This window comes from Eurosta solidaginis, chromosome 3 (genome assembly GCF_040869045.1).
Source record: "Eurosta solidaginis isolate ZX-2024a chromosome 3, ASM4086904v1, whole genome shotgun sequence".
NCBI lineage: Eukaryota > Metazoa > Arthropoda > Insecta > Diptera > Tephritidae > Eurosta > Eurosta solidaginis.
In genome coordinates, this window is record NC_090321.1 from 165,397,906 (window position 1) to 165,413,931 (window position 16,026).

Consider the following 16,026-nt stretch of genomic DNA (forward strand, 5'->3'; position numbering starts at 1 on the left):
ATCTGTGCGGGATCCCATCTGGGTCATTTCCGGACTATTTCGGAATCATTTTGGGACCCTTCCGGAATCATTTCTGTATGGTTTTCGCGATCCGTCGTAGATCCCCTCGGAGCCATTTCGGAACTTTTTCTGGAGTATGTCGGGATAATTTAGGGACCCTTCCTGGATATTTTCTGGATGGTTTTTGATATCCGCCCGGGAGCCCGTCAGGGTCATTTCGGAACCTTTTCGGGATCATTTTGGAACACCTTCAGGGATCATTTCTGTGTGGTTCTCTGGCTACTTCTGGAATCGTGTCGTTGTCATTTCGGGTTTTTTTGGGACTATTCCGGATCCTATCAGGTTATCAGCTCATTTAGTTCTTTTTTTACTCAATTACAAAAATAAAATGCATTAGACAGAAAACAAAATTTTAAACAGACTACTTGATAAGCAGGCTAACGCGAATAGCCCATATATTTAAATGTCTCCTTGCGGACAGGGCCGCGGGTAAAGGCTAGTATATTATAAATGGGAAAGTTCGAATGTTAAGATGTTTGGATGTTTGGATGTTTGGATGTTTGTCCAGACGTTTGTCTTTCTGACTCTATCACGCAAGAACGGCTGGACCGATTTGGATGAAATTTTGCACACATATAGCCAATAGTCTAGAAGGATCTACTAACTATATATTTTTGAAAAGAGGCGTGGGCCCCGCCCCCTAGGAACAGTTATAATTTAATTATTATATTTTTTCGTCTTTGCGACTGAATCACGCCAGAATGGCTACACGGATTTTGATGAAATTTGGGACACAGACAGTAGTCTACTAGCGAAATTTTTTTCGAACATGGAAAGAGGGGTGGGGGCCCCACCACCTCTTCGAGCAATTACTTTTTAATAATTTTTACACATTATAACTTTACGTATACTGGCCTTCACCACTATCACAGACTCAAGGGGTCAAATAAGTCGAGGGCTTACAAAGTAAGCAGTGACACCCTCCGCCCCCCCCCCCTTTATCTACCTATCTGGTGTAAAATCTATAATCTATAAAATATATAATCTATATATCTCAATATAAATTTTCTCCTAAATCAATAGTTTTTGGTATCTGGCACATACAGATCGAGATCTAGACAATTTTGGAGGAACGATCAGTGGTCCTCTCCTGTTACTCCCGCCATCCGCCCTCCTTCAATTGTTTTTATTAGCACGCTTTTATTAGTTTTACCTGTATGTTTCTATGTAACTTTTCATTCGCTCCAATGCGCCTGCTGCCTTATTAACATGGTTTTATAATTAGCTTCACCTTATTTGTAATCCCGTGAGGGTCATATCGAGGCTCTTCCGGGATCATTTCTGGATGGTTTTCGGGATCGGTCCGGGATCCTGCCGGGGTAATTTCGGGACTTTTTCGGGACTATTTCGGGATCATTTCTGTATAGTTTTCGGGATCCGTCCGGGATCCCGTCGGGGTTATTTTGAGACATTTTCGGGACTATTCCGGAATCATTTCGGGACTATTTCGCGATCATTTGGGGACCCTTCCGGCATCATTTCTGGATGGTTTTTGGGATCCGTCCGGGATCCCGTCGGGGTACTTTCGGGATCATTTGCGTACCTTCGAGAGATAAATTCTTGATGGTTTCCGGGATCATTACGGGACTTTTTCGGGGTTATTTTGAGTCCCTTTAGGCATCATTTCTGGATGGTCTTCGGGATTCGTCCGGCATCCCGTCGGGGTCATTTCGGGACTTTTTCGCGACTAATACGGGATCATTTGGAAACCCTTTCGGCATCATATCTGGATGGTTTTCGAGATCCGTCCGGGATCCCGTAGGGGTCATTTCGGGACTTTTTCGCTGCTAATACGGGATCATTTGGGAACCCTTTTGGCATCATTTCTGGATGGTTTTCGGGATCCGTCCGGGATCCCATCAGGGTAATTTCGGGAATATTAGGGGATCATTTGGGAACCTTTCCGGCATCATTTCTGGATAATTTTCGGGGTCCGTCCGGGATGCCGACGAGGTCATTTCTGGACTATTTCGGGATCATTTGGGATACCTACCGGCATCATTTCTGGATGGTTTTTGGGATTCGTCCGGGATCCCGTCGTGGTCATTTCGGGACTTTTTCTCGACTAATACGGGATCAATTGCGGGCCCTTTCGGCATCATTTGTGGATAGTTGTCGGGATCCCGTCACGGTCATTTCGGGACTATTAGGGGATCATTTGAGGACCTTTCCGGCATCATTTCTGGATAGTTTTCGGAATCCTTTCGGGATCCCGTCAGGGTCATTTTGGGACTTTTTCGGGGCTAATACGGGATCATTTGGGGATCATCTAGGGGTCGTTTCGTGACTTTTTCTGTTTTATTTCGGGATCATTTGGGGACCCTTAGGGCATAATTTCTTGATGGTTTTCCGGATCCATCAGGGTCATTTCGGGACCATTTTGGGATCATTTGGGGACCCTTCCGAGATCATTTCTGGATCCGTCCGGGATGCCGTAAGAGCCATTTCGGGATTTTTTGTTACTTTTCCGGGATAGTTTTTGGACCCTTCCGGGATCATTTCTGGATCTGTGCGGGATCCCATCTGGGTCATTTCCGGACTATTTCGGGATCATTTTGGGATCCTTCCGGAATCATTTCTGTATGGTTTTCGCGATCCGTCGTTGATTCCCTCGGAGCCATTTCGGAACTTTTTCTGGAGTATGTCGGGGTCATTTGGGGACTTTTTCGGGATCATTTGGGGGCTCTTCCGGCATCATTTCTGTATGGTTTTCGGGATCCGTCCGGGATCCCGTCGGGGTCATTTCGGGACTTTTTTCGACTAATACGGGATCATTTGGGGACCCTTTCGACATCATTTCTGGATAGTTTTCGGGATCCGTCCGGGATCCGGACGGGGTCATTTCGGGACTATTTCGGGACCATTTGGGGTACCTGCCGGCATCATTTCTGGATGGTTTTCGGTATCCGCCCGGGATCTCGTCGGGGTAATTTGGGGACCTTTTCGGGATCATTTGGGGCTCTTCCGGCATCATTTCTGGATGGTTTTCGGGATCCGTCTGGGATGCCGTCGGGGTCATTTCGGGACTTTTTCGCGACTAATACGGGATCATTTGGGAACCCTTTCGGCATCATTTCTGGATGGTTTTCGGGATCCGTCCGGGATCCCATCAGGGTAATTTCGGGACTATTAAGGGATCATTTGTGGACCTTTCCGGCATCATTTCTGGATAATTTTCGGTATCCGTCCGGGATGCCGACGAGGTCATTTCGGGATTATTTCGGGATCATTTGGGATACCTACCGGCATCATTTCTGGATGGTTTTTGGGATTCGTCCGGGATCCCGTCGGGGTCATTTCGGGACTTTTTCTCGACTAATACGGGATCAATTGCGGACCCTTTCGGCATCATTTCTGGATAGTTGTCGGGATCCCGTCACGGTCATTTCGGGACTATTAGGGGATCATTTGAGGACCTTTCCGGCATCATTTCTGGATAATTTTCGGTATCCGTCCGGGATGCCGACGAGGTCATTTCGGGATTATTTCGGGATCATTTGGGATACCTACCGGCATCATTTCTGGATGGTTTTTGGGATTCGTCCGGGATCCCGTCTTGGTCATTTCGGGACTTTTTCTCGACTAATACGGGATCAATTGCGGACCCTTTCGGCATCATTTCTGGATAGTTGTCGGGATCCTGTCACGGTCATTTCGGGACTATTAGGGGATTATTTGAGGACCTTTCCGGCATCATTTCTGGATAGTTTTCGGAATCCTTTCGGGATCCCGTCAGGGTCATTTCGGGGCTTTTTCGGGATCATTTAAGGATGGCTTTCAGGATTCGTCCGGGAACCCGTCAGGGTAATTTCTGGACTTTTCCGAAACTATTTCGGGATCATTTTGGGACCTTCCCAAGATCATTTCTGGATGGATTTCGGGATTTGTCCGGGATGCCGTCAGGGTCATTTTGGGACTATTAGGTGATCATTTGAGGACCTTTCCGGCATCACTTCTGGATGGTTTTCGGTGTCCGTTCAGGATCCCGTCCGAATAATTGCGGGACTTTTTCGGGATCATTTGGGGTCCCTTCCGGCATCATTTCTAGATGGTTTTTGGGATTCGTCCGGCATTCCGTCGGGGTCATTTTGGGGACTTTTTCTCGACTAATACGGGATCATTTGCGGGCCCTTTCGGCATCATTTCTAGGTATTTGTCGGGATCCGTTCGGTATGCCGTCAGGGTCTTTTCGGAACTATTAGGAGATCATTTGAGGACCTTTCCGACGTCATTTCTGGATAGTTTTCGGGATCCTTTCGGGGTCCCGTCAGGGTCATTTCGGGAGTTTTTCGGGATCATTTAAGGATGGCTTTCAGGATACGTCCGGGAACCCGTCAGGGTAATTTCTGGACTTTTCCGAGACTATTTCGGGATCATTTCGGGACCTTCCCAAGATCATTTCTGGATGGATTTCGGGATCTGTCCGGGATGCCGTCAGGGTCATTTTGGGACTATTAGGTGATCATTTGAGGACCTTTCCGGCATCACTTCTGGATGGTTTTCGGTATCCGTTCAGGATCCCGTCGGAATCATTGCGGGACTTTTTCGGAATCATTTGGGATCCCTTCCGGCATCATTTCTGGATGGTTTTCGGGATCCGTTCGGGATCCCGTCAGGGTCTTTTCGGAACTATTAGGAGATCATTTGAGGACCTTTCCGGCATCATTTCTGGATATTTTTCGGGATCATTTGGGGTCCCTTCCGTCATCATTTCTGGATGGTTTTTGGGATTCGTCCGGCATCCCATCGGGGTCTTTTCGGGACTTTTTCTCGACTAATACGGTATCATTTGCGGACCCTTTCGGCATCATTTCTGGATAGTTGTCGGGATCCGTTCGGGATCCCGTCAGGGTCTTTTCGGAACTATTAGGAGATCATTTGAGGACCTTTCCGGCATCATTTCTGGATATTTTTCGGGATCCTTTCGGGGTCCCATCAGGGACATTTCGGGACTTTTTCGGCAACATTTAAGATTGGTCTTCAGGATACGTTCGGGATCCCGTCAGGGTAATTTCTGGACTTTTCCGAGACTATTTCGGGATCATTTTGGGACCCTCCCAAGATCATTTCTGGATGGATTTCGGGATCTGTCCGGGATGCCGTCAGGGTCATTTTGGTACTATTGGTGATCATTTGAGGACCTTTCCGGCATCACTTCTGCATGGTTTTCGGTATCCGTTCAGGATCCCGTCGGAATAATTGCGGGACTTTTTCAGGATCATTTGGGGTCCCCTCCGGCAACATTTCTGGATGGTTTTTGGGATTCGTCCGGCATCCCGTCGGGGTCATTTCGGGACTTTTTCTCGACTAATACGGGATCATTTGCGGGCCCTTTCGGCATCATTTCTAGCTAGTTATCTGGATCCGTTCGGTATCCCGTCAGGGTCTTTTCGGAACTATTAGGAGATCATTTGAGGACCTTTCCGACATCATTTCTGGATAGTTTTCGGGATCCTTTCGGGGTCCCGTCAGGGTCATTTCGGGATTTTTTCGGGATCATTTAAGGATGGCTTTCAGGATTCATCCGGGAACCCGTCAGGGTAATTTCTGGACTTTTCCGAGACTATTTCGGGATCATTTTGGGCCTTCCCAAGATCATTTCTGGATGGATTTCGGGATCAGTCCGGGATACCGTCAGGGTAATTTTGGGACTATTAGGTGATCATTTGAGGACCTTTCCGGCATCACTTCTGGATGGTTTTCGGTATCCGTTCAGGATCCCGTCGGAATCATTGCGGGACTTTTTCGGGATCATTTGGGGTCCCTCCCAAGATCATTTCTGAATGAATTTCGGGATCTGTCCGGGATCCCGTCAGGGTCATTTAGGAATGAGTTCGAGATCCCGTCAGGGTCATTTCGGGACTTCTTCGGGACTATATCGGGATCATTTCTGGATGGTTTACGGGATCCGTCCAGGATCCCTTAAGGGTCATTTCGGGACTATTAGGTGATCATTTGAGGACCTTTCCGGTATCACTTTTGGATGGTTTTCGGTATCCGTTCAGGATCCCGTCGGAATCATTGCGGGACTTTTTCGGAATCATTTGGGATCCCTTCCGTCATCATTTCTGGATGGTTTTCGGGACTTGTCCGGGATCCCTTCGGGGTTATTTCGGGACCTTTTCGGGGCTAATACGGGATCATTTGGGGATCCTCTAGGGGTCGTTTCGTGACTTTTTCTGTTTTATTTCGGGATCATTTGGGGACCCTTCCAGCATAATTTCTTGATAGTTTGCTGGATCCATCAGGGTCATTTCGAGACCATTTTGGGATCATTTGGGGACCCTTCCGAGATCATTTCTGGATCCGTCCGGGATGCCGTAGGAGCCATTTCGGGATTTTTTGTTACTTTTCCGGGATAGTTTTTGGACCCTTCCGGGATCATTTCTGGATCTGTGCGGGATCCCATCTGGGTCATTTCCGGACTATTTCAGGATCATTTTGGGACCCTTCCGGAATCATTTCTGTATGGTTTTCGCGATCCGTCGTAGATCCCCTCGGAGCCATTTCAGAACTTTTTCTGGAGTATGTCGGGATAATTTAGGGCCCTTCCTGGATAGTTTCTGGATGGTTTTTGATATCCGCCCGGTAGCCCGTCAGGGTCATTTCGGAACCTTTTAGGGATCATTTTGGAACACCTTCAGGGATCATTTCTGTGTGGTTCTCTGGATACTTCTGGAATGGTGTCGTTGTCATTTCGGGTTTTTTTGGGACTATTCCGGGAACTTTTGGAAACCCTTTCGGTGATTTCTGGATGGTTTTCGGGATCCGTCCGCGATAGCGTGGGGGTCATTTCGTAGCTTTTTCTGGATAATTTCGGGATCATTTGGGATCCTATCAGGTTATCAGCTCATTTAGTTCTTTTTTTTACTCAATTACAAAAATAAAATGCATTAGACAGAAAACAAAATTTTAAACAGACAACTTGATAAGCAGGCTAACGCGGATAGCACATATATTTAAATATCTCCTTGCGGACAGGGCCGCGGGTAAAGGCTAGTCTAATATATATTACAAAGTTTGGATGTTTGGATGTTTGTCCAGACGTTTGTCTTTGTGACTCAATCACGCAAGAACGGCTGGACCGATTTGGATGAAATTTGGCACACATATATCCAATAGTCTAGAAGGATCTACTAGCTATATTTTTTTGAAAAGGGGGAGGTCCCCGCCCCCTAGGAAAAGTTATAATTTAATTATTGTATTTTTTCGTCTTTGTGACCGAATCACGCCAGAACGGCTCCACGGATTTTGATGAAATATGGGATACAGACAATAGTCTACTAGCGAAAGTTTTTTCGAACATGGAAAGGGGGATGGGGGTCCCACGACCCCTTCGAACAATTACTTTTTAATAATTTTTACACATTATAAATTTACTTATACTGGCCTTCACCAATATTACAGACTCAATGGGTCAAATAAGTCGAGGGTCTACAAAGTGAGCAGTGAAACCCTCCGGCCCCCTCCCATCCTTCTCTCATCCTCTGGTGTAAAATCTATAAATTGTTATAACTCAGTATAAATTTTCTCCAAAATCTATAGATTTTGGTATCTGGAACATACAGATCCAGATCTAAACAATTTTGGAAAAACGATCAGTGGTCAGCTCCTTCTCCTCCCGCCACCCGGCCTCCTTCAATTGTTTTTATTAACACACTTTTACTAGCTTTACCTGTATGTTCTATGTAACTCTTCATTCGCTCCAACGCGCCTGCTGCCTTATTGACATGGTTTTATAATTAGCTTCACCTTATTTGTAATCTCGTTGGGGTAATATCGAAACCCCTCCGGGATCATTTCTGGATGGTTTCCGGAACCGTCCGGGATCCCGCTGGGGTAATTTCGGGACTTTTTCGGGACTATTTCGGGATCATTTTGGGAACCTTCCGGGATCATTTCTGTATAGTTTTCGGGACCGTCCGGGTTGATTTTGGGACATATTCGGGACTATTCCGGGATCATTTCGGTACTATTTCGAGATAATTTGGGGACCCTTCCGGCATCATTTCTGGATGAGTTTGGAGATCCGTCCGGGATCCCGTAGGGGTCATTTCGGAACCTTTTCTCGACTAAGACGGGATCATTTGGGGACCCCTTCGGCATCATTTCGGGATATTTTTCGGGATCCGTCCGGGATCCCGTCAAGGCCATTTCGGAACTATTTCGGGATCATTTAGGATGCCTTCCGGCATCATTTCTAGATGGTTTTCGAGATCCGTCCTGGATCCCGTCGGGGTCATTTCTGGACTTTTTCTCGACTGATACGGGATCATTTGCGGACCCCTTCGGCATCATTTCTGGATGGTATTCGGGTTCCGTCCGGGATCCCGTCGGGGTCATTTCGGGACTCTTTCTCGACTAATACGGGATCATTTGGGGACCCTTTCGGCATCATTTTTCGATCGGATCCGTCCGAGATCCCGTCGGGACTATTTCGGGATCATTTGGGGTACCTTCCGGCATCATTTCAAGATGGTTTCAGGGATCTGTCCGGGATCCCGGCAGGGTCATTTCGGGACTATTTCGGGATCATTTGGAGTACCTTCCGCCATCATTTCTAGATGGTTCTCGGGATCCGTCCGTGATCCCGTCGGGGTCAATTCGGGACTATTTTGGGATCATTTGGTGTACCTTTTGGTATCATTTCTAGATGGTTTTCGGGATCCATCCGGGATCCCGTTGTGGTCATTTCGGGACTTCTTTGCAACTAATTCGGGATCATTTGGGGAACCTTTCGGCTTCATTTCTGGATGGTTTTCGGGATCCCCTCAGGGCCATTTCGAAACTATTAGGGGAACATTTGAGAACCTTTCCGGCATCATTTGTGGATAGTTTTCGGGATCCGTCCGGGATCCCGTCGGGGTTATTTTGGGATATTTTCGGGACTATTCCGAGATCATTTCGGGACTATTTCGCGACCTTTCCGGCATCATTTCTGGATGGGTTTCGGGATCCGTTCGGCATCCTGTCGGGGTATTTTCGGGATCATTTGCGTACTTTTGAGAGATAAATTCTTGGTGGTTTCCGGGATCTTTACGTGACTTTTTCGGGGTCATTTTGGGTCCTCTCCGCCATCATTTCTGGATGGTTTTCGGGATTCGTCCGGAACCCGTCGGGGTAATTTCGGGACTTTTGCGGGATCATTTGGGGTCCCTTCCGGCATCGTTTCTGGATGGTTTTTGTGATCCGTCCGGGATCATTTCGGGACTATTAGGGGATCATTTGAAGACCTTTCCGGCATCATTTCTGCATATTTTCCGGGATTCGTCCGGGATTATTTCGGGACTATTAGGGGATCATTTGAAGACCTTTCCGGCATCATTTCTGGATAGTTTCCGGGATCCGTCGGGGATCTCGACGGGTCATTTCGGGACTTTTTCTCGACTAATACGGGATCATTTGGGACACCCTTTCGGCATCATTTCTGGATGGTTTTCGGGATCCGTCCGGGATCCCGTCAAGGTCATTTCGGGACTTTTTCTCGACTAATACGGGAATATTTGAGGACCCTTTCGGCATGATTTCTGGATGGTTTTCGGGATCCGTCCAGGATGATTTCGGGACTATTAGGTGATCATTTTAAGATCTCTCCGGCATCATTTCTGCATAGCTTCCGGGGTTCGTCCGGGATCCCGTCGGGTCATTTTAGGACTTTTTCGGGATCATTTGGGGTACCTTCCGGCATCATTTCTAGATGGTCTTCGGGATCCCGTCGGGGTCTTTTCGGGTCTTTTTCGGGATCATTTGGGGTATTCGGCATCATTTCTAGATGGTTTTCGGGATGCGTCCGGGATCCCGTCGGGGTGATTTCGGGACTTTTTCTCGACTAATTCATGATCATGTGGAGACCCTTTCAGCATCATTTCTGTATGGTTTTCGGGATCCGTTCGGAATCCCAGCAGGGTAATTTCTGGACTATTAGGGGATCATTTGGGGACCTTTCCGGCATCATTTCTGGATAGTTTTCGCGATCCGTTCGGGATCCCGTCGGGATCATTTCGGGATCTGTCCGGGATCCCGTCGGAGCTTTTCGGGACTATTCCGAACTATTTCGGGATCATTTGCCGACCCCTCAGAGACCAATTCTGTATGGTTTTCGGGATCCGTCCGGGATCCCGTCAGTGTCATTTCGGGACTTTTTCGGGACTATTTCGGAATCATTTTGGAACCCCTCCTTGATAATTTCTGCATGATTTTCGGGATTCGTCCGGGATCCCGTCGGAGTTATTTCGGAACTTTTCTGCGTTTATTTGGGGATCCCTCCAGATTCATGGATGGCTTTCGTGATCCCGTCAGGGTCAAATCGGGACTTTTTCAGGACTATTTCGAGATCATTTGGAGACCCTTCCGGCATTATTTCGGGACGTTTTTCGGGATCCATACGGAATCCCGTCAGCGTACTTTCGGAACTTTTTCAAGGCTATATCGGGTTCCGTCAAAAACATTTTGAGACTTTTTTGGGAGTATTTCGGGATCATTTGAGGATAGATATTTCAGGGATAATTTCTGGATGATTTTCGGGATTCCTGCAGGATCATTTTGGGACCCCTCCGGGATAATTTCTGGATCACATTCGGGATCCCGTCGGAGTTATTTCGGGACTATTTCGGGCCTTTTTTCTGGATTATTTCGGGATCATTTTGAGACCCTCCCGGGTTAATTTCTGTATGATTTACGGGATCTGTCCGGGATTCCGTCGGAGTTTTTTCGGGACTCTTTCCGGACTATTTCGCAATCATTTGCGGACCCTTCAGAGATCAATTCTAGGTGGTTTTCTGGATCCCGTCAGGGTCATTTCACGAATTTTTCGGGACTATTTCGGAATCATTTTGGGACCTCCTGATTAATTTCTGGATGATTTTCGGGATCTGTCCGGGAATTTTATTACCATCTTGGGACCCTTCCGGAATCATTTTAGGTCTCTTCGCAACCGGTAGCTCTGCACACATGCCTTTTTAAATTATGAGCTTTGTGGCCGTGGATTTGCTGCTAATTATTCGTAATTAATAAATAATAAATAAAAAATTCTCTTTGGTTTTAACTAATTGTAGTTTTACTCCTTTGTTCTATGAGTAGTAACTCTTTCACACCTGTCATATCAGTTAGTTTAATTTAAAAACAAAATGTATTTTTTTTATTCAAAAAACTGTATTGTACTATTCATGAAAGCGTGCCTTTCAGCTTATCTTCTAATTTAGTTCTTTTTTTTACTAAATTACAAAAATAAAATACATTAGACAAAAATAATTTTTAAACGGATAACTTGATAAGCAGGCTAACGTGAATAGCACATATATTTTATTTTCTCCTTGCGGACGGGGCCGCGAGTAAAGGCTAGTTAATAAATAAATGCAAGGCGCGATAACCTCCCACGAAATTTAAGGCCGAGCTTCCCTTCAAATTTGCGTCGTGCTCTTTTTAATATTTCCTGCAAATTGGCGGAACGGGACCTACACGTTTTATGCCGACTCCGAACATCTGCAAGACAAATGGATTTTCACTGAGAAGCTTTTCATGGCAGAAATACATGTTCCAAATCACCCAGGGGCGACCCCGCTTAGAAAAACTCTTTTCTAACTGAAAAAACTATTTTCTAAATATTCGATCGTGCTTTGACAGGAAGTTGACGTTTAACTTTAACAAAATCTATTACTAGATATTAATCAATCAAAATTAAATTAATTGTTATATATATTTTTTATCTTATCTTTCCAGGCGCATTATATAGTGCTACCAATGATTATAATATGGCATTCTACTTTGCTGGGGGATTAATATTACTTTCGGCATTCCTCTGTTATCCATTGCCTTACATTGCCGAATGGGAAAAAGCGCGTAATGAAAGGAAGGCGGCGCAACTCCCTCCAAGAGCCTGAGTATATATGTATGTACGTATTTGCGTGAACATATTATGACGTTGTGTGCATGAGGACTTTAATAATAAATAATAAGATAATGAAAATCAGCTGAGTGAACATATTCAGCAATAAAGAGTAAAAATTAAGACTAGAATAAAAAATTCTTTATATTTACATATAAATACATACAGATATACATAATATGTATTACATATGTATGTTTTATATATATGTCCATTAAGGTGGTCCTTATAAATCAAATTTCCGATTTTTTGCAGTCTCACCACTTCAAAAGGTAACAACAAAGTGAAAAATATCACATATAAATTTTGATAACTATAAGAGACCATTAAAGGGTGTCGCACAGGGCTGGAAGGTAAGATTTCTCAATGAAAACTTAAAAAACAAAAATAACTTTTGTTGGTTTTCGAGTATGTACCTAAAGTCGATCAAATTATAGTATGTGATATCACATATAAATTTTTGTTCTGATTAGAATCGGTTAAGGAATATCGCATAGTGTTTCCAGTTCATATTTAAACATATTTATTAAAGCTTCATAGTAGAATCTGAACTTTAACCCATGAGCAAAACGCCTTAACCATTTCCAATTTTGACCAAAATTTAAATGTGATATCGGCAAGTATAGTATTTTTATTTTGAGTATTAGAAAATAAAAAATTAGATTTAAATTTGTAAGTGATACACCCCTTAATGGACTCCAGTACTTACCAAAATTTGAATGTGATATTTTTGACATTTGTATTACCGTTTGAAGGGGTGAGAGTAAAAAAATCGGATATTTTTATAAGGACGACCCTAATATGCCTATTTTTATATGGTCATAGGAATGTCATAGACGAAACTTGAAGCTTCCTAAAAGAAGTCAGGCAATTAGCTTAAATAAATAAGTTATATTGTGAAGATATGAAATGTAATTATATAATTTCTAAGATGTGTATTTACATACTTAAGACAAATAAATTTATTATATTTTAATAGCAACGGGTACACAAACTTTTTGCATGTACACAACAACGTATACACATATGTGTATGTATGTATGTACAAGAGTATATTTACAATTTATTAATTTGTTAAAAATATAATATTAATATTGTAAAGAAGCGTCAGCTTAGTTCAGTTGGTAGCGATTTAATGAATTACTATATGTGTCTCCGGTTGCAATTCGAACTTGCAACCGCCAGCGAATGACAAGAGGAAGCAGAAACGAAAAAGAACTGCCACATAGAATGGTGTTGCCAGATGCTGTGTGCTATGTGTGTCCCCACACCTTGTACAACAATATGTCAGTTAATCGAAATCAATGAAAATTTTCTTTTGACTTGACATTCTTTTGCACTGCGAATTGGTTGAATTCGCTTTGCCACCACCTGGTATGGATTCGCCTTGGCTGGTAGTTACGCTCAAGGCGAATTCATACCAGGTGGTGGAAAAGCGAAAATAATAAAGAAGAAGCAATCAGCTGTTTGCATAACAACACCTGTTACTGAATTCGCCTTGGTTGCGCTACTTGGTAAGGTTCAAGGCAAAGCGAATCCATACCAGGTGGTGGCAAAGCAACCAATTCGCCGTGCAAAAGAATGTCAAGTAGTTGTTTTATTTAAAAATGTGTATTTTCACTTGTTATTATTCACACTCTACGAATTTCCTTCAAATTGCAGTATGCACGCATCAATTGAAAGATATACGTATTTATCTTTTTTAAGGTTCTATAAATTCTCAAGAGATACTTCTTGGCTTAAATTTATGGTTGTAGCACTGATTTCAGAAGCAATTTTATAGCATATCTCTATTTAGAGCATTGTCCGAGATTTAGTTATCTGAAAGGATTTAGCGTTAAATCTTGCAAGTTGTATCATACAAAATTACAAAAAAATTATCATACAAACACACAAATTTCTTCACAACTGGAATCGCAGGAAACCCGTATAACATCAAAGATGGAAGAACAAGAGGAGCGCTTATCATTGCAGGTGGCACAAATGTCTTCACAGTTAGAAGCACAGGAAGCAAGGGTAACATCAAAGCTGGAAGCGCAGGATGCAAAAATCGCTCAATTTCAGGCAGAAGTCGATGATTTGAAGGGTCGTATGGAGCAGTTACAATTAAATCGTCCAGCAGTTTCAGCGAGTAATCCAAAGGTAAAAACACCATCCTTTGACGGTTCTGTTCCTTTCCAGGTCTTTAAGCTACAGTTTGAGAAGACCGCAGCAGTGAACAACTGGAATGCGGAAGATAAAGTTGCTGCACTGTTCGTGGCATTGAAAGGGCCTGCAGTGGAAATCTTACAGACGATTCCAGAGTACGAACGGAACAGTTATGAAACATTGATGGCTGCTGTAGAACGACGATACGGAAGCGAACACAGGAAACAGATATTTCAAATAGAATTGCAAAACCGCTACCAAAAAGCTAACGAGAATTTGCGGGAGTTTGCTTCGGACATTGAAAGATTGGCTCATCTTGCAAATGCGGATGCACCTGTGGAATACACGGAAAGAGTGAAGATTCAGAGCTTTAGAGCCCAAGTCCACTCAATCGTTAAACTAAAGCGAGTCAGCCGCAAGGGGCGACAGCTGGCTCCCTCAATTGAATGCCCCATAATCTCTATCTCACAAATTGGAAGAAGGTCAAACAATCTTACTGTCGGAGGACATGTGGATGGAAAGAAACGTTTACTGACTGTAGATACGGGTGCATCTCATTCCATCATTCGAGCGGATTTAGTCAACAAGAAGATAACACCATTGCATGGAGCAAGATTGCGTACAGCCACTGGAGAAGACAGCACGGTTCTAGGACACAATTTTATAGTGGCAGAGATTGTTGATGAAATCATAATTGGAGTGGACTTCTTCATCGACCAGGGCATCAAGATCGACATGCAAAGCAAGACGATGCGATATAAGAACATGGATGTACCACTTAATTTCGGCTACGAGAGAGGCTACAGCAGTAAACGAGTGCTGGTGGAAGAGAGTCAGCGAATACCACCAAAATCCGAAGCAGTCATCTGGGCAAAGGTTGATGGAGATTGTGGGACAAACAAATTGTGGGTTGTCGAAGCAGCAAACAAATCAGCACTGAATATACTTGTAGGAAAAACCCTGGCTATGACAAAACAAGATGGACGTATTCCGGTAAGAGTACTCAATGAGTTCAATTCACCACTCAAACTGACTAAAGGAGCTATTTTGGGAAGATGCCAAGAGGCTGAAGTAGTTATTAACTGTGAACAGCTCCAGGAACACGTTTCAGCTAGTAATACTAATCTTTCAAATGACATCACGGCATGGACGCAGGGGCTAGAGGAAGCATATCAGAGTAAGGCAAAATAACTGCTCCTAAAGTACGCGAACATATTTGACCAGGATGGTTTTAAACCAGGCCGAACCAACGTTGTGAAACATCAAATTGACACTGGAGATGCGAGGCCGATCCGTCAAGCTCCACGTAGTGTTCCACTGGCGAAGCGGGAAGTTGTGAGTCAAATTATACAAGAAATGAGCGACAGCGGCGTCATCGAACCATCAGCTAGTCCCTGGAGCTCACCGGTAGTACTTGTAAAGAAGAAGGATGCAAAAATGAGGTTTTGCGTGGACTACCGGAAGTTGAATGACGTTACGAAAAAGGATAGCTACCCATTGCCAAGAATTGACGACACTCTGGACTCGCTCTCTGGTACGAAATGGTTTTCCACACTGGACTTGAAAAGCGGCTACTGGCAAGTGGAGGTAAAGGAGGAAGACAAAGAGAAAACAGCCTTCAGCGTCGGAGATGGTCTTTGGCAATTTACAGTAATGCCCTTTGGACTATGTAATGCCCCAGCTACTTTCGAGAGACTCATGGATCAGGTATTGAAAGGACTACATTGGAAAACATGCTTGGTGTACATGGACGACATCATCGTATTGGGCAAGAATTTCGATGAACATCTTAAGAACTTGGAGGAAGTTTTCCAAAGAATAGCTGGCGCTGGTCTGAAGTTAAGTCCCAAAAAGTGTGCGCTGTTTAAAAAAGAAGTAAATTATTTGGGTCACAAGGTAACGACAGAGGGCATCTGCACTGCGAACGAAAAGAT

The 16,026-nt window shown here is 44.2% G+C and overlaps 1 protein-coding gene across 25 annotated transcripts in view; it reads left to right on the forward strand.

Annotated features, from left to right (window-relative positions):
- LOC137244566 (monocarboxylate transporter 14) overlaps positions 1 to 12,920 on the forward strand; it is a 168,812-nt gene extending 155,892 nt beyond the window's left edge. For 24 of the 25 annotated variants that reach the window (XM_067773737.1, XM_067773732.1, XM_067773729.1 and 21 more), the window contains one exon: positions 11,779 to 12,920. In XM_067773737.1, the coding sequence (XP_067629838.1) occupies positions 11,779 to 11,939 (161 nt within the window). In that variant the 3' untranslated portion in view covers positions 11,940 to 12,920. The remainder of the gene's footprint in view (positions 1 to 11,778) is intronic. The other variant, XR_010951102.1, reaches the window with a different exon arrangement.
- The last annotated feature ends 3,106 nt before the right edge of the window (positions 12,921 to 16,026 follow it).